Here is a 19281-nt window from a genome sequence, read left to right as displayed (position 1 = left end):
AATAGCCACAAAGATAGAGCATTGTCTATGAAAACAGTGGTGAAACTAATTGAGAATTTGCTCAATGAAGCTGAAACTTTATAATCTTCTGTTGTTTGTGCCTCCTGCCTACTGAAAGGAAGCAAGTGACAAAAATTTGACAAAACAACAGCCGTAAGGAAGCAGTAAGGATCTACCTCTGTTCCAGTACTTATAGTGGCTAAGATGACTAGGCACAAAGTCATCTCATCTGCATCATCCTGGAAGGTGCATGATCCATTTTAGACAGGTTCTGCTCACTCAGCAGCACACTGTCTTCAGGAGCATTTTTTTAATGGTTAGTTGGAGTGTTGTTGAAATTTGCCGTGGGTATCCTACTGTGTTTTTCACAGCAGGAAAACTCCTACAGTGTGATATTTTGGTGGATCATGTAGAGGTCACCTGGAATTTGCAGGTACCTTTTTGTGATGTTACACAACTCTTCGGACAACAAAGGAATCGATGATCCTATGGAAGAAGGGACTTCAAATTTCATCCCAAGAATATTTAATGGTAGTAGAAACTCCTAGTTGGTGGTACAGACAAACTCATGGATGCCCCAGTGCCAAAGTGGGTTAAAGCTAGATTGACTGTAGCACCATGAATATGTATCAGAGGGCACAACTGACGGAATTCACAACCTAAGAAATCTTTTCCACTTTCCCCTTCTGTGGTTTACTAAAAGGCTGAGGTTTCCTTGTATTGGCATTGTTTTGCCTCCCATCAGGAAGCATCTGTAAAGTTTTTGACACTGTGTTTGCCACAGCTTTGTAAATTCTGTACTGTGGCTTTGTATTCTTTGTGCCCACTTATTTTCATAGGTAAGTAGTCCATTAGTCTTGAGTAACTATAGGCAATAGACAGTAGTGCAAAACTCCTTCTTCTATACACAGCAAAAAGAAAAACTCATAAATTTTGACCAAAACAAAATCAAAGATTCTCTGAGGCTTAAGAAGCCATCATCTGACTGCTCGGAGTGTACAAAATTATAACGATTTGTTCTCTCAGATCCCAGGCCTGCAGTTTACTGGGGTTTTGTAATGTAACACTTCCTGCTCATCAGAGAGCAACTGATTTTTATTCCTGAGAACCAATGTTGAAGGCAGTTTATGTCCTGATGGGTATTTGATTTGCCTTCAGCTGCTGACCAGCAGTTTGCTGAGAGTACAAATGCATTATACATATACAAATTTAAAATCTTCTTTCCTTGCTGGACTTATTACTGGGATGAGCCACCTCAGCCTGAAGATTTAAGCAGAAATGAAATAAACTATGAAACCCATATGTGCAGACTTTGCTGTCTTTAGATGAATCTTACATATTATGAACCATGATGAAGCTATCCATTGAAAACATTCTTAAATATATTGTTTATAATATTAAAACACTTGAGTCTTCATTCTTAAGTGCTTTCTTCTGTGTACAGGAGTTCCATATTTGAGTTCCTGGATTGTATTGCATGTTCATCAAGCCAGACTGTAGACAACCAATGTTCTTTTAAAGGAAATAAAAGAAACGTTCAGTGGACTGTCTCATGAGTATCACAATTTTCAAGGTTTTTATTTTAAAACATAAATATAGTCTGTTATGAATATTACTTTAAAAGATACCATTTACCATTACCTAAGGTGAATACTGCTTGGTTTTACCTTTAAGTCACACGATGTTTTTTTCCTGCACTGCTTGAATGGATAACACGTAACAAATGTTCAGTTATGCATGTCCTTCTGGTTGTATGTATTTCTGCAGAGGCTTGTTACACAGATTTCCAGCATATTTGCAAGAAAAAAGGTTAACGTTTCTGCAGTCCACAGTTAAACTGCCATATATGAAACAACTTAAAAAAGACAGAATTACAGAGGGAACATATTCTTTGTCAGTGTTAATTTTTCCTTCAGAGAAAAAGAGCAGGATAGCTATGAAAATGTATTTGGATTTCTTTGACTTATGTCAAAACTATCACATCATTGCAAAGAAAATTCATGCATATGTCATTTCAGTAGGTCTTAAATTGTCTAGCATACACTTGCATTACTGAGGGAATTAAGGCATCTTTTCTGTTGTAGGCCAAGGGTAAGGAAAGACAATGGCTGAGACACCAAGCTGTTGGAGAGCTAGATGATGCCAAAATCATTGATGGGCTGACAGGAGAAAAAGCCATATATAAACGACGGGGAGAACTTGAGCCACAAGTAAGTATCCAAGAATTAGCAGGGAAAAGTAGGGAAGAGCTTATCCAGTCAGCTGATTTCATGCTGGCTGCACTATGTGTGTGTTTGGAGTTTGAGTAAGTTACAGACATGAGAAACTCTTAAGAATCTTCTCTGGCTCTTGAAGTCCCTGAGACAGAGGAAACCACAAGGTGGAAAATTTGCTTCACCTGTTCTTATAGTCTTCCACATGTATTTGCTGTTGGCCACCCTCAGAGGGAGGATGCTGATCCAGGCAGTGCTATGTTTTTAAGTTCATATTTTATATTTTAATGAGATGAATGCAATTAGCAGAAAAGTTTGTTTGTCTAAGAAAAAGGAAAATATTTTCTCACTAATTTAATTTTTGTTAATAAATACCTTGATGTCCTAGGAAGTTTAAAAAACCAAGTGTTTTACAAATGTCCTCTCCTTCTGTGATATGCAAAGAATTTCAGCTTTCACAAATATTTGGATTTACAAGAAGAAAAATGATAATGGGAAAAAAGTGTGAGGAAAAGCTATTGACATACAATAAAATTGTCTGCCCTATGACTCAGTTCAGCCATTTCTTAGAAGACATTATGGTTAGGCTTATGTGAGTCAGCAACAGAGAAACCACTTGAATCAGACCAACAAAACCTGGCCAAAACTGGTGGGGCTGGTCCATAATATTAACAGTATTACTTAATGACAGATTGCAATTTTTGACTACACTAAGAACTTTTTTTAAATAGCTGAATACAACATCTTTTTGCATGTCAGCTACCCACATCTGATGAATCCCTGGTATTATTTTTTATGCTACTTGGTCCTGATGTCTGTTGCTTTGAACAGTTTCTGGAACCTGGTACTGTTTGTGTGAAAGATCAATAAGGGAAAAGTGATTAGATCTTCATTTCTCATTTTTTTCAAAATGTGTTTACTCAATGTATCAGTTTTAAGGCTTTGTAAAAATAGCTCTGTTAGGAAAAAAAAAAAAGGACACCTTTAAGATTTGAATAAAAAAGTAAATGTAGGATTTAATGGGCACTCTCTCTCCCTTTGTTTTGGGGAGAACAGGGATGCCACAGTCTATTAAGAAATAATTAAAAGAATAAAGCACACAAATGCTTGCAACCCTTTACAGGTAAAAGAAACATTTTAGTTTTTTGTCTTTAATGTGACTGTTTTTTTGGCAGATGATCTTTAGTAGCCATATACCTGAGTCCAGACTCATCTCATTGCACAGTAAATAAAACACCTCCACTGAATGTACTGTGCCAAAAATTGTTAAAACAGATGGAGATTGTTTTCAGGAAAAAATAATCGTTTCAGCATCAGAATGAAGAAGAAACTAGTAGTTAATCAGAACAAGACTTCAAACATTTTTGGAATGTTATTAACCCCAGCAGACAAGTTTTTACAGTCTTATATGGGTCTCTGTTAGTACTGTAAGCCAAGGAAAAGCATATCCATTATGAGCCTTGGCAGAAAGATCAAATTTGAGAGTCTTTTTAGTGAAATAAAATGTTAAGAATCAAAACTGAGACAGAAAAAGCATTTTCCTGACAAGCATGTGTGGAATTTTTTGAGGTATTTTGTTTCCAGTCATTGAAGGTGAGGGGAGAGAATGAACTGAGGTATCTGCCAAGTAACTGGTTTGAAACAGTTAGAAAAAAGGTTAAAATGTTTTTGTTCTTTTTCTAAAACATAATCAGTGTTTGCTGCATAAAAGTTTCTTGCTTTGCAAAGTGCGTTGGGTTCTCTTTCTGAAATGTTTTATCATTACTGATGTTTAGCTTTCCCAGTTATATTGGATTTTTTCTGCTATGTTTCCCTGTCAGCCTGGGAGCCCCCAGCAGAAACCTAAACGCTTGCGCCTGGTGGTGGATGTTTCCGGTAGCATGTACCGCTTTAATGGGGTGGATGGACGACTGGAACGCTCCATGGAGGCTGTCTGCATGGTCATGGAAGCTTTTGAGAATTATGAGCACAAATTCAAGGTAATTACAGCTGGGCTGGGAGCTCTGTGGTTATTGTACAGGCTGTGTGGAGCAGTGGAAAAAGTGGTTCAGCAGTCAGTCTAGCCAAAGAACATTATTCATTCCCACAAGGAAATAAAGACATTAATCTATTTCTAGCAACCTGAAAAATAATGCTAGTGAATAGATAAGAAACATTACATGCTTCAGCAGGGGAGAATTCAACCTAAGACTTTTAAGACTTTGATTTAGTGAAATTTGCTGCCTTTTTCTGTATTTATCTGTTTGTTTCTTTCTTTGAGCAGAAACGGTTAAGCCTACAGAACACAAGTAAATATGAGCTTCAGGACATGCAAAGATGCCCTGCCTTTCCATCTGCCCAGAGTACAGACAGTAGTACTTTGTCATGGGAAAAGACCAAACTTCTCTGTCCCTTACTTGTGTTCTCTTCCAGTTACCTGAAAGCAAGAAAATAGTTTCCTGTACTGAAAGGTATTAGGTTCCAAATGTTATTTCATGGTAGCCAGCAAAAGAAATGTAAATAAATTTTATACCCTTTTTTGTCTCAGTAAGCCTAAACAAGACCTTAAAAAAGACAGGAATGGCCAGTATCAAGTTAATTCTTGACAGACTCAGTGTTTAATGGAAGAATAAAGAGGTCTGATGCTTTTGCTGAAGAGCATCTCAAACATAAGACTTAAAATACATCTGAACAAATTGTAAAATCTCCTAAACAAAATTAGTAGAAAAGTTAGTCCAGATCAATTCAGCCAGGTCTACTTCACGTTGTTCCTCTGACAGCATAATCCTACAAGTTTCTGTTCTGTAGAATCTCCTGTACAAAAACAGGCCATACAGAGGCACGCACTTCTAGAATGTCTTCTAAAGTGCAATCATGCAAACTTCCGTTTGTCAGGGAAAAGGCTGTAAAAGGGAGACAGGCATTATGTTTTTAGCCTACTTTCCTAAGGAAATGAGGCGTCCACTACCATACTCTCTGACAGTAATGCTTTCTCCCCCTTAAACATGCTTAAACAGAGCATGTTGCACAGTTTCAAACAAACTTGAAATCGTGGTTTTGTTCCCAAAGACACTAAATTCCTTCAAATGTCATGATAATAGGCCAGGTAGAGTAATGCTCTGTATTCCTGTTGGAGAAAACTGCGGTAACTCTGACCTTAGACCTTAGCCCAGAGAAGCCATGTGGGAACTCAACTATAATTAAGAAGATCATGGGAAACAAGGAGTTTATTGGTTCAGCTGCTCATGTATCTCCTGCTTACTGATAATAGAAAAGTTAAGGACAAGTATTAAAAGGGGCAGTGTAATTATACAACACAATTTGTGTAGCTTGGTAAATCAGGCATATCTGAGCAACACGCATATTAGTATGGCCAAATGCAGGATCTTCCACAAAGGAAGGTGACATAGAAGTAGTGGACACAAGGATAAATATGATATATTGGGGTATAGTCAACATGACTTTTGTAAAGAGAAGTAATGAATTCTGAAGAATCTCTGTGTATGTGACAAGCAAGGTTGGTTGATAGTATCCTTAGCCAAAAGCATTTGACAAAGTCCCTCGCCAGAGGCTCATGGAGAAATTATACTATTTGGGGATAAAAGGGAAAGTCTTCAGATAAATGAACTACTGCTAAAATTATAGAAAACAGACTAGGTCATTTTTTAGAGTGAAGAAGTAAAGAAAGGTCACTGGTGGAACTGTGTCGGGATTTGTGCCAGAGCCCATGTTGTTATGTTTTTCTGCATATTCGTAAGTGATCTGTAAAAGGGGGTGGATAATGAGGTGCCTAAAGTTGTTAGTTGTATTAAGTTATTTGGGAAAACAAAAAGAAAATCCAGGTGCAAGAAGTCGGAGAAGGACCTGTCCACGAATGGTGACTGGGAAATAAAATGGCAGATGGTGTTCAGTGCTATTAAATGTAAAGTGCTGCAGATGGAATAAAACAATTCTGATTTTAAATACACAGTGAGAAAGTCTCAGCTATCTGTTAGTGCTTAGTCTCAGCTATACATTAGTGCTTAACAAAGTCTTGTAATTATGGTGTATGGTTCTTTTAACACTCAGTGTCCACCAGCTGTAAAAAAAGAGCTAATTAAATGTTAGAAACTATTAGCAGAAGAACAGACAACAAAGCAGAAAGCATCAGAATGTCACTGTAAACATCCATAGGGCATTCACATCAGGATTAATGTGTGCAACTTTGGACCCCATCTCATGAAAGTTCTTGTAGAGCTGAATAAGAGAAGGTGACAAAGATTACAAAGGGTATGGCAGTGTCCCCGTACAAGAAATGTCTTAAGTAGGCAAGAACTGCTCAGTTTGGAGGAGGTAAAAAATCAAGGAGCTGATAAAATCTTGAGTAAAATGGAAACGGTGACCAGGGCAGTTGTTCATTCTGTACTACTACAGCTATTCTGCTCTCTTATGAACGTGAATTATTTTACATTTACGCAACAGAGGACAGTGGCTTAGAAGGTGGTGACACTGAAAAAAGTTGTAGCATAGTGGTAGTTAACCAGCTGTCCTTATTTCCAGTGCAGCTCTATAGCTGAGAACCCAGACATGACCCTCAGGTGCATGGTAAAGGATAACGTGTAGAGTAGGCAGACAGAAAGCCCACTGTGCAGAATTAGTAAGATCATTAGGAGCTGTCTTCAGAGATCATTAGGAGCTGTCTTCAGTTCTGGGATTTTGAAATTATGTTTCATTAGCTTTCAAATCCCTCTGTGTCTATTACAGATTATATATTCTGCTTGACAGTAGTTGCTATTGACCAGTGTTTTGCCCTGCACGTAGATGAAAGCCCATATTTGACCAAGCAAAAAGCTTGAAATGCAGTTAGTTCTAACTGTAAATGTGTCTCTCTAACAGCCACTGACCATTTATAAAAACACTTACACAAAAATGGTGTCCAGTTATTAATGTGAATGTTGCCACTCTTTATGATGATAAGACAGGAGTAGTAATGTTATCCTTACAATTTTTGAATCAAGAGAGCTTATATATAAGCTCTTAAAAGAACAGTGGTGAAGAAGATGCTGGAAATTTTAGTGACATGCCAAGGAAAAAATGTTGTCATCAGCTTCTACAGCTGATTGACTTTGATTGTCTCTAGAGTAACTGTCCTCCATTTATAAGGGCTCCATCCACTGGATAGAGAACTTTGGTGAGGGCAGTAACAGCCCCTTGATTCAAGGCTGGCCAGATCCAGCATGAGCTCTGTCAACTTCAGAGCTGCTTTTGCCCAAGGGAAGAAAAGTATTTTTCTTCCTCCACATGTCTCTGTGCTGCCTCATTGGGATTTGATTAATTCAAAGCATACTACCTACAAGATTAGACCAGAGATGACTATAACAGCAAACAGTATGCAGCCTTATGTTTCACTGACCACTGAGGTCATCCCCCAAAATGAGCACAAAAAGAAGCATTTAGTAACTAGTCATGTTTGAACCGTGTTCTTAACATGATCCAATGATTAGGCCAAAGTATCTCTTTTCAACCTACATTACACAGTCCTCTCGTATGAGAAATCTCCCATGCATGTGCTGATGGACTCTGAGTCATTCTTCTGATAAAAATAAATAGCATTTCTGAAATCTCCAGCTTGAAAATACAGATTTTTTTGGTCTATAATCTGGTTTGGCAGTTGCTACACCCGCATGAATGTGATCAATCACCAGAGCTCATGACAGTTCCTCAGTTTCTAACAATTAGGTCTTCAGAGAGTAAGAGCACCAGTGAGTGTTCTAAAATATCACTGATTCCAGTCTATAAAACACTGACACTTTGCAAGATGCTGCTAATTTTTCTCAGGACAAAGCTGAAGTTTTGGTATGTCTGCAAAAATAGAATACATTTCTCATTTCTAAAAGAGGAACTGTTTGAAAAAAGAGAAAAGAGCACACAACTGTGTAGTTTGCAATGAGAAATCTGCAGTTTATCACTTTTTTCTTTCTATTCCTTATCCTCTTCTTACCCGGTTTTATTAAAACAGAATTTTTTGGCCTTCAGATATGCCTGCTGTTATCTGTCCCTATTGTAGCCCCATCTGCAAGGGTCATAACAACATGTGCTGCAAATTTGAGGGGTTTCTTGTACAACATATGTTGAACCTGGGGGACCATCAGGCTTGTTGAGAAAAGCATTCAAAGGGGATTTACATAGTTAAGCTCCCTTCTGCTAGGTAACTGCAGTACAAACTTTGGAAATCAAATCTTGGCCTTTGCTCAAGATCACTTTTCTGCTGGTGCTTGGTTTAGTTCTTTGCTAAATAAGGTTGTGAATTAATCAGATAGGCTTTTCCTTGGTTGTGAGGTTATCCTACCAGCTGAGCTTTCCCCATGTGTGGTACCGCTTGGTATCACTGATGATACTGATTGTCTGATTGGTCTTTACAGCACTGAAAGCAGGTAGAGAATACTTTCTCCCTGCCTTCTTATACAGAAGAGCTAAGTATTGGGTATGTGACTGTACCAATCAGGTAATGAAGTTGTCCTTCGTAAAGTCAGACAAGTGCCAGCAGGTATTTGTCAGCTTTTTATGCTTGCGTAGGACAACCCGCCTGTTTCCATTTCCCATAAGTGCAGGCAGGCACTGAATCATTCCTTGTCAAGGGGGAAACGGGAGGCTCATCCTACAGTTGGGAAATCCATTTAAATTAACAGCCGTGTTTCAAAGCCCTCCTCCAATGTCATCTCATCCACGCTTCCTCTGAAGTGCTTTATTAAAGAAAAGAGTGGGAGTGACTGAGATAATAGAAGCTACATTTTCAGTCTTATACTAATAATGGAGGTTAAATATGTTCCTACAAATGCCCTTTGACCCCTTTAAATGTGGGGATGCATTACTTATACGTATGTTATAATAAACAAGTTGTTTTGCAGGATTAAAGTTCTTACATCTCTGTACATCTCATTTTAGGTGCCAGTTATTTGAGAATGTACATGCACATTTGTGTGTATGTACAGATGTGAAGCACTGTTAATTCAGGAAAAGAATAAATGTTCCACATGCTTGGCAGAATAGTTTCTTTTAAATAATAAACAAAAGGATTGAAATAAATTCAGAAAAAAAGAACCTTCAGTGTTGTCCAAAGAAGAAGTGAATTTATAAAGATCTAGCCCTCTAGCAGAAGCCTGTCTAATTCACACTGCCTTTTACATTCAGCATGCGTCTTCTTTCAGCTTTGTAAATGCCTTCAGAAATTAAACCTTTTGGCATGGCAGCTGCAGAAGACAAAGTCTTCCATTTTACCCATTTTAGGCAGCAGTAACCATCCATTCAGTGCAAAATATGACAGTAGAATAAGGATAGTTTTAACCTGTAAGGAAAGAAACCAACAAAATTATGCTATTTCAAGAGATGTGTTTACATGTTGTGTACTTGCAGCTCTGAATAGAGCAGTTCTTGTCTCAATGTACCTGAGGCTGCTGGAAAATGAGCTGCTGTGTACCACAATAATATATTCATTCAATTAAGCCTGCACTGTAGCAAACATGTATTTTGCTGCTGGATTTGTCCTCAGAGCCTGTGCTTGCAATCTGTTTTGTAAAACAAAAGTCAGTTCTGAGTAAGATCATATCACAGCTCTTCTCTCACTTGTAACTCCATCCACATAAATTCTCCTAGGAAATTATGAGAAGAATGCATCGGATCCTTGCTCCTCAGAGGCCCTTTTTTGGTGCTCATCTTTAGCTACTGCAAAGGAAGAAAACTGGTTTTGACAAAGCATACATGTTCCTGCATGTGTTGGGGTTCCCAGTCCACCAGGGCTGTGGAGCTGTCTGCACCTTTTCTTTAAAATGAGTGCACCAAGATAACATCGAAACACTAAGGGTTCATTTTACTAGGACACAAATCGGGAGGAGGTAATAATTTACTGAAAGAAAACCTGGGTGACAGACTTAAATCCTCCTTCTTTGTCCTTGCCCTTGCCCTTTCCCTTTGCCCTTGCCCTTCTTCACTCCAGTTTTACTCCTGTCCCAAACTCTGTATTCCTGAATTGCAGTAGACTCCATACATTCCCCTGGGCAAATGTCTCCCTTCTGTCACCTCTAAAGCTTGGCTGTGAGCCTGCTCCCATCCCTCCCTCCCAGGGAGGGTGTCCCAGGCTGCAGTCCTATGTTGACTTAAGTCAATCCAAGTCAGTGCTGCCAACGTTCCTGTCCCCTCCTTTGCTGGGGCACAAGTACTCATCCAACCTCATAGTTTGGGGAGCTAAGCTACCCAAAAGCAACCTCACACTCATTAGGTTTTGGCTACTCCTGGCCCTTGACTTGACTTCCAGGGGGATCAGAGGACCATAAGGACCAGCACACAAAGTCTGGTGACCGCAGCACTTCTCTTTCCACAGAATGGCAGGATCTCACCCTGCTTTTCAGGAGGCCCTACTTGACCCAGAATGCAGCAGCCAGGACAAAACAAACAGCCACCTTCCTCCTGCCTCACCACACTTTTTTTGATCACAAATAGCATAGTAAACTGTCAGCAGAAACAAGAAAACAGATAACATCTGTTAAATGTAAGTGTACATACTCGGGCTCATGCATGGGCACACACGGAGAATAATAAGCAGCTAGCCAAGGAGGGAGCAGACAGGACATGATGTTCCCAGGTGAGCACCTTTACATGCCTGCGATAGTTTGCCCAGGTCATTTCAGCCTCGCCTTGCCCATACCCGGGTTGTATGTTCCCGCCTTTTGCAAGAATGTGGAGCGGTCCCAACTATAGGGTCAACCTCTGGTGTTTCATTTAGGAGCTACAGCAGTTCCCTTTACACAGACTGGCACACTGAGTTTAAACCCATCCTTTTTGAGATGAAATGTTGCTGTATTATTAGTGTGTGCCAAGAACCAAAATTACATTCCTACAGAGCAAAGTTTGGCCTATTCGCATGAACTCAGTATGGCAGAGCTGATACCAGGACACCCAGTGGGAGAGGTCCATGAAATGCTGAGAAGGAGCTTGTTATGAAGGAATCAGTCTTCTTTTTACACAGGAGAATGACAGCATTTTGCTTTACGTAATTAGATTGTTGATTTAAAAGTGATACCAAATACAAAACTTCTCAGCAAATGATGTGCAGGGTTTCACAATTAAGAGCCTACCCTGAAGATCTGTGGACATCTCTGACATTAAGAACCACTCTGTATATTTTCTGCTCCATTAAACCACTGCTTTATTTAGTTCCTCTGATTTAAATAACCTCTAGTTTTTAAAGCAATATGCATGCACGCTCTCTTTGTGTGCAATTCACATTCTGGATTTACTCCTGTATTAATTCAGAAGTATACTGAATGTAACCTCAACGTTATTATCAAAATTTGTGTATTTTCATTTGCCATGTCTTTTCTCTGGGAAAGATAACAGTTAGAGGAAGACAGAAGCACCAGCTAAATATTCATCAGGAAGGAGAGAGTCTGAAGCATTATTGGTGATAAGAAATAGGTTTTCAAGAGAAAGCATGTGTCAGACTGGAAGCCTTATGTGAGTCTGGGTAGCAAATACTAGAAATGGAAGAGCTGAGGAGAACAGGAATGGAAGAAGCCAACAGAGCAGAAAGAAATGGGATTGTGAGGGGACTAAATTATATAAATATTTTCTAGGGGAAGGAGGTCTGGGTTATATGAGGCTGTCATAAAATGGTCTGACCTTGGGTGAAATAATCTATAGTATGTGGCATGTTTGCTGTTTTGCAGAAAGAGGTGTCCCCTTTAAAATTGTTCCAGCTGCTATAGCTTTCTTTCTCTCTTGATGTATTTCTAAGCAAATTAGTGATATGAAAACAAACAAAAAGAGCTTTGCCAATAAAGAATGCCATTTCTCCAGTCTCCAGGACCCAACTTATACCAAATAAAGAGGTCTTCAATAGGATAGAAAAACTTTGAGGAATAGACCTGCCCTTTACCATATGATTATGTGGGAATTAGGGATGGTGAACCTGGCAGGGACCTCTAGGCGGTACTTGAATAAAAGATAACAGAAAGGCAAAATATTGCACAAGGGCTCCCTGTCAACCAAAGACAGATCTGTGCCAGCTAGTCAGGGAGAAACACAGGCATGTTCGTGTTGAGGAATTGCCAGCTCAGGTCTCTCTGGGCTCAGGATCCGTGCACTGTGCTCTATTACTTGGTGTAGACAGCTCTTAAATCCACTTTTGTCTTGCTCATGAATTCTCCCTGGGGTGACTGCCACATCCACAACACAAAGGGCAGGTCAGGACCTTGCCATAACTCAGCTTGTCTTGGTTTTCATGTAACAACAATAAAACTCTCACGTAAAACAAAGGCCTTTCCAATATTACATTATTTGTTCAACAAGCTATTTGAACTATTACAGCTCTACATGTCATTTTTGCAGCAACTTTTACAGGAGAATGATGTGCACACCATCTCCTTTGAAAAAGTACACAAACGTCTTCTTGGAATTCACTTCTCTACATACTTTCAGCAATGACTTTGATCTGTTGTGCACAAAAATAAGGAGTGCTGATTTTCAAAAAAGATGGCTTGTAGAACTTTTTTTTCAGAGCAGAATGAGGTCACAAAAAGATCCATCAGACATGGGGACTACTCTCAAACAATGCACTTCTTGTTTGTCAGACTCAAAAGGACAAAAATTGCTACTTTAAAAAAATACACAGACAATGTGAGAGGGCAAGGTCTTGATCTTATGCATCCCTGCTCTGCAATTGGTGGGATGATGTGAAAAACAGACCATGGAAATAAGTAACTGTTCTTTAATTTTATTATTTAGCAATTCTTTCCCATGTTTTCATGTTGGTGAGAAATTGCAAGTAGTTCCCTTAAGCAGCTCATAAACAGATGCAGGGAACAGTATTTGGGTTTTCTTGTTGAAAGCAAATTGCCTTTGATCTGTCTCGTGTCATTGTGACCCAAGGGCCATTCATGACTAACAGATGACCGATGAAGTTTCTTTCTTGCAGTACGATATTGTTGGACATTCAGGAGATGGCTTCGACATCGCCTTGGTTGAGAGTGACAAAGTTCCCAAGAACAATAAGCAAAGATTAGAGATTCTTAAGGTAAATCTTACTGATAAGTGATGGTGGATAATTAAGGATTTTATGACTGCAAAGTTAAAATTATAGGTGGGTCACAGAATGCAAAACATAAGGAGCGTAAAATAAAAGAAAGACAAGAAAGCAAAATCTACATATCTGCATAAAATTGAAACAGGACCTTTCAGAGACATGGCAGAAAACAAATTATGCCAAAATAGTAGAAGCTAACTATGCCTTTTTCTGGACTGCTGTGTCATAAATATGTCATGTTGACTACCTGTCAAAGGATATAGGAAGTTCCAAGCATTATACAGTGATATAGATAGCTCTACCTAAATCATGTGGTGATATTATTAGTGCAAAAGTGACTAATATAAACTGTAGAGGGATCCCAGGTCAGTGATTTAACCTGGTATCTTCAAGAAGTTATGAGTAACAGTGGGAAAATGTGCCAATGCTAGATTGAAAACATGTTAAATCACAATTGCAAAGTGAGTGTATTCACCAAGATTTTACTGTAACAGGATGAAGAAAAATTGAGTATATTCAGGATTTACCTGGTTGACAGCTTAATAGGTTAGAACTGTGTATTTGAGCTTCCTTCAAAAAGTATTTTTAAAAGATCGGCAGTTACTTGGGTTAGAAGGACTGGATTTTCTAATGTCTAAAAATCCTTGCCTTCTGCATAGGAAACATCTTCATCAATGAAAACAGTGTATTTATTTCATAAAAGCTTGACAAAATGTTTCAACATTTTTAAACCTTGCTGCCAGTGTCAAGAGTCAGATATTTGATAATAACTGTGACACTACTAGGGTTTGGAAGTCTAGTGCAAATTATAAACAGGTTTGGAAGTCTAGTGCAAATTATAAACAGGCAGGAGCTGGTCACAGTATTAGGAAACTAAACCCTGTTGTTTTCCTTAAATACATAGGAATGTAGCTACTCAAACTGCAGCTGATCAAAGTATTTCAAGGCACAGTCTAATTACGTCCATGTGTGGGTTTTGACTGTTTGACCCACTCCGTTTTTAAGAAGTGATGCCTGCCTTAAAATAAGACATATTGTGTATAAAAAGCTGTATGTGGAGCACTGTCCACATTTCTGAAGCATACTCTAATATAGCATAACTGAATATTTACTTCCTCCTGTGCCAGCTGAAATTAATGTTTATTCCTAAAGTCATCTCACATATTTCCACTTGGTTATGCTTTGCACGTAGATCATGCATGCCCATGCTCAGTTCTGCATGAGTGGAGATCATACCTTGGAAGGGACAGAACATGCCATTCGTGAAATCACCAAGGAAGAGGCTGATGAGTATTTTGTTATCGTCTTGAGTGATGCAAATCTCGAGCGATACGGTATTCAGCCATCAAGGTTTGCCCAGATCTTGACCACCAATGCTCAAGTCAATGCTTTTGCCATATTTATAGGATCCTTAGGAGACCAGGCAGATAGGTAAGTATATTTTTTTTTATGCCTAATATAACTTTCTTTGTTTCCATTTATCATAAATCTAAACTATGCTTTTATTCCAGTGAAGTTAGGTATAGTTGCCCATGCTGCTATTTTGCACTAAGGTTTTGATCATAAAATCATAGAATCATTTGGGTTGGAAGAGATGTTTAAAGATCACACAGTCAAACCCCCCTGCCATGGGCAGGGACATCTTTCACTAGATCTGGTTGCTCAAAGCCCCGTCCAACCTGGCCCTGAACACTTCCGATGATGGGACATCCACAACTTCTATGGGCAACCTGTGCCAGTGTCTCACCACCATCATCATAAAAAATTTCTTCCTTATGTCCAATTGAAATCTACCCTCTTTCAGTTTAAAACTGTTATCCCTTGTCCTGTCACTACAAGCCCTTCTTTTGATGCAGCCCAGGATACAACTGGCTTTCTGGGCTGCAAGTGCACATTGCCAGCTCATGTCCAGCTTTTCATCCATCTCTTTTTTTTTTTTTATATCTACTATCAAAAAGCAGTAGCTTCTGACTTGTGTCATGGAGGAGACTAGTTCATGGGTCCTTGCATACATCCCTTATGGCCTGCTAGCTCAGAGCATTCTGCGCATCTGAAGAGAGAACCTGAAGCCATCCTCCCACTGGAGGATATGTACTGTCCCTATATGTAATATCACTACATAATCATGACAGAGATGTGGTGCCTTTACTATTGCCCAGTATGTGGTTTGAATGCGTGTGGGCCTAAGAAAAGAGATTAAAGCAAGAGAAGCTGGAATTTAATGGTCTTCAAAACTGCCAAAAATTTGGCTCAGATACTCCCCTTGTGTTAGAGACATAAATTCTTTCAAGAGCTGAGCCAATATGCCCTTTTATAGTGCTACTACATAACTTCACTTTAAATTGTTTGAGCACAAGGGAGACGAAGGAAATTCTCTCTCAGGTGTCCCTCGTTTCCACACACACTGAGGACCGACCAGTACATGCAGCAAAAAGCTGGTATAGCCACAAATATCAACAGTGCCTTTTCTGTTTCTGTTCCAGTCTTCAATTAGAGCAGAATGAGAGAAGGCCCAAAGGGAATTGGCTCTTGGTACATAGTTTTAGTCAGGAAAAGCGTTGAAAGATGCAGCTGCACAGCCACCCTTAGTTGTGTCTGCAGGTCTGTACATCAGGGCTGCATTATGGTTGAAAAGAGAATCCATTCTGAAAGATTATAATTACAGAAAGTCCTTTTACTTCTGCTAGGAATTAAAAAAAAAGCACTGACCATATCCTGCTGTGTAAGAGGAGATCTCATAATTGCCTAGTTCACTGGGTATGGAAAATTCACACAATGCTGTGACTGAAATGCATTTCTGTGTACGTGGAAATGCAGAGTTAGACAAAGCCTTCCTGTAACTGCTATGGGGGAAGGAGAAGGGAATTCTCTGTTTGCAGCTTTTTTAAAAACTCACTTTAAAAGTGAGACTTAACTTAGCATTGGAGAAATGGTGTGGAGCATAACCGCCTTTAAAAAGCAGTGAAAAAATAAATTCCAAGACTGCTGACTGGACATGAGGGAGATGGGGTTTGTAACATGCATCTTGTTTAGCTTTTTTAAAGGAGGTTAAGCTGTGAATAAAAATGTCAGGCTAATATTGGCAGAAAAATATCTTTCCATCTAATCTGCTGTGATCTCAAAGAGGAAACACAGAGCACATTTAGAATCACTGAAGGTGTTGAACTGAAAGCTGTGGGTTCATGGTAATCTATTTAGAGTAAGTAAATACCTTCATTTCCAGAGTGAATCTCTAGCTGCCCTCAGAAAAACAGTTGTGGTAATACCTCATGGGGTCACTGATACCTTGATCTCAATGGAGTTTTTGCACGTCAGAAAGAGGACATGCATAGAAATCTCTAGAAACACTCCTGATTGTCTTGCTGAAAGGACCTCTGTGACTTAGCTGCTCTCAGTGTTTCCTCCCACTGCTGCTTTCCCAAGCCTTTAATTGCATGGCGACAGCAACATGAACGGCATGGGCTGGGAAGGTATTCAAAAGGGAAAACATCCATTCTTAAGGAACCCTGGCTTGTCGTAGGGCAGATAATTTGTAATGGTAATTGTGTCTTTTCCCTCATTCTGCTCCTTAGGCTGCAGAGGACACTACCAGCAGGTCGGTCTTTTATTGCCATGGATACCAAAGATATCCCTCAGATTTTGCAGCAGATCTTCACATCTACGATGTTGTCAAGTGCCTAAGCATCACTGATGTCACGGTGCGTGAATTCAAAGAAGAAACCCACTCCTGCTGGAGATGTAAACCCTAAAGCTGAGGATAAACACAGTTATTAATAAAATACATACTGTTCTCTAATCAGCAAAGCAACCCAAATCTGCACAACAGCCGGGCTGTAAAATTTCACTCAAAATCTCTCCACCAATTTAGTGCGTTCAAAGAGTTGCAGCGGTGCGGAGGTAAATAACAGGATGACAACAGAGCGAATGTTTTTCCAGAGGGCCAGATAAATAAAGGACAGTTTGTGATCATTCCTCTGCCTCCCATGTTGCCAGCACGATGGGATCATCTCACCCTGTTTTATTAAACACGGTTTGCTGGGATTTGATAATATTATGCAAGGCAGAGCCAGGCAATCTGTTTCAGTATTTTGTGTGCATATGTTTGAATGGGTAGTTAACTCCATCTCTAATTTAAACAGGACTGCTCTTGCAGGCAGGAAACCCTTCCTTCCTCTGCTGTTGCTTTCTTGTCCTGACAGGCATCTGGGCTTCACCACTGGATGCTCAAAACAATGGAGCAGTTTGGAAACACTGACTGTCGCGTGTAAACATTCATTATCTGATCAGGCACGGTGCTCAGAGTTGTCAGATCTAGAGAAAGTGGCTGTTAAGATGGAAAACAAAACAAAAATAGATTCTTTCAGTTCTGCCTGTGAAAAGTAAGGGGAAGGGGTCAAAATGGTCTTAAAAGCCCAACAGCCAGCATTTCTAAGGAGGGAACTACTGCTGTGTCTCCTTTGCATGACCGATGATGCTGTCCTGCTGCACTGTTGCCCAGAATCCCTGGGATGGTCTCAGTACGTGGAGGTGCCTTTTCAGTCAAGAGACAAGTTATTAACACTTTGCTAGAGCTCCTTCATGATCTGTTTTGCTTGGGTCTCTTGAAAATGAAACTGGATGAGAGATCTAAGCATGAGAAAATAAGTTCTTTATTATAAAGGAAAAGGGAAAAAATCTATATTAATTTTACCAAGATATCTGTGTTGGGGTATATTTAATATCCAGGATAGTTATAAAGACTTACTTTATCATTCAATCGTCTGGTGTTTGACTTGTCCCATGAGGTGATAATTCCCTTTATCTGCTGAAGAATAGATACCTTGTAGTGCATCAAGAACTCTGGAATACTTACGAATTAAATGTATGTTTTAATTAAGCTGGGGCAGGGGGTGTACATCATCACCAATACTCTGCCGGTATTAATTTGAGGGTAACTGAATGAAAAAAGTCAAGGGAGAGTACTTATAGAAATCTGAAGGAGGAATTTAAGTAGTTCACTTCTAATATTTCTCTTAATCCCACAGTTGCTCAAACCGCACTGCAAGCAGTAGATTTGGAGGGGAGGAGGTGAATTAATTTGATCTTGTTAAATACAACCGTTGGTGTTTTAAAGGGTCCAGTTTCTGGTGGTCATTCTCTACTCCAGCAGTCCTGCAGCAGAAGTCTTTACCAGAGCATCAAAATGTCCCATCTTTAGGATGTGTTTCAAAGCCTGGCCAGCTTTGAAACTCTTTATGGCAAGAGAGGACGGAAGACGTTTTTCAAAGACTTATTAGTATTGTTATGATAACTATGTATGTGAAAACAAAGAGGTTGAAGATGCAATTCCTGTTTGGAGAGAAGGGGATTGGGAGGAGAAGGTTGAGAAGGTTATCCCTGGCTGGGACAAATGCATGTACACCCACATAAACACAGACGCAGCTACTAAGGGGAAATATGCTTCAAAATATAAATATCTTGGTCCTGTAAACATATGATGAGATACTAAATGGAATAAAGAATTGGCATATTAGTAAGTCTGTTAGTAAATGTGTTTTTACATGGAAATTCCGTCACCACCTCTGCTTTTATTGACAGAAGTCCTTTAGAAAAGAAGCATTTTATTACAGTTAATTAGCAAATATACTGTTTACTTTCTAGATTACTTGAGTGGATAAACTTTCTCACCTCAGATTTACATGCAGTATAATACTGTTATCTTTATTGTAAAAAAAATAGAGCTATTTAAGGGAAACTGAGGTAAATCCAATTTTAAATCTTTTGATTATCCCTGTAAATTGTATTTCATGTCATGCTATTTAGTTACCTTTCTGTAGTGCTTGGTTTAATTCTTTGTTTCAGGAGGTGTCTGTTGTGTTTCAGTTCACATTTCATGGGCCCACAGGCTATGACCATGTCCGGGGCCAGGCCCAGTCGGGAGGGTGGCTGCGAAAGGGTGGAAGCAGTTCCTGGTAGATTTTTGAGAGAAAGGGAGAAGAAATGAATGAAAGTATGGTTTTTTTTTCAGTTCAGAAGGAGGGGAGGGTTGGGTTT

The 19281-nt window shown here is 39.3% G+C and overlaps 1 protein-coding gene across 1 annotated transcript in view; it reads left to right on the top strand.

Moving 5' to 3' along the window:
* Positions 1 to 18764, top strand: part of VWA8 (von Willebrand factor A domain containing 8) — a 203548-nt gene extending 184784 nt beyond the window's left edge. The window contains exons 41-45 of the mRNA XM_074859582.1: positions 2085 to 2210; positions 4034 to 4192; positions 13141 to 13239; positions 14441 to 14679; positions 16821 to 18764. Of these exons, the coding sequence (XP_074715683.1) occupies positions 2085 to 2210; positions 4034 to 4192; positions 13141 to 13239; positions 14441 to 14679; positions 16821 to 16929 (732 nt within the window). The 3' untranslated portion in view covers positions 16930 to 18764. The remainder of the gene's footprint in view (positions 1 to 2084; positions 2211 to 4033; positions 4193 to 13140; positions 13240 to 14440; positions 14680 to 16820) is intronic.
* The last annotated feature ends 517 nt before the right edge of the window (positions 18765 to 19281 follow it).

Source organism: Strix uralensis, chromosome 2 (assembly GCF_047716275.1).
Source record: "Strix uralensis isolate ZFMK-TIS-50842 chromosome 2, bStrUra1, whole genome shotgun sequence".
NCBI classification, from domain to species: Eukaryota; Metazoa; Chordata; class Aves; order Strigiformes; family Strigidae; genus Strix; species Strix uralensis.
The sequence above is the reverse complement of the archived record's forward strand: the minus strand, read 5'-3'. Positions and strand labels throughout refer to the sequence as shown.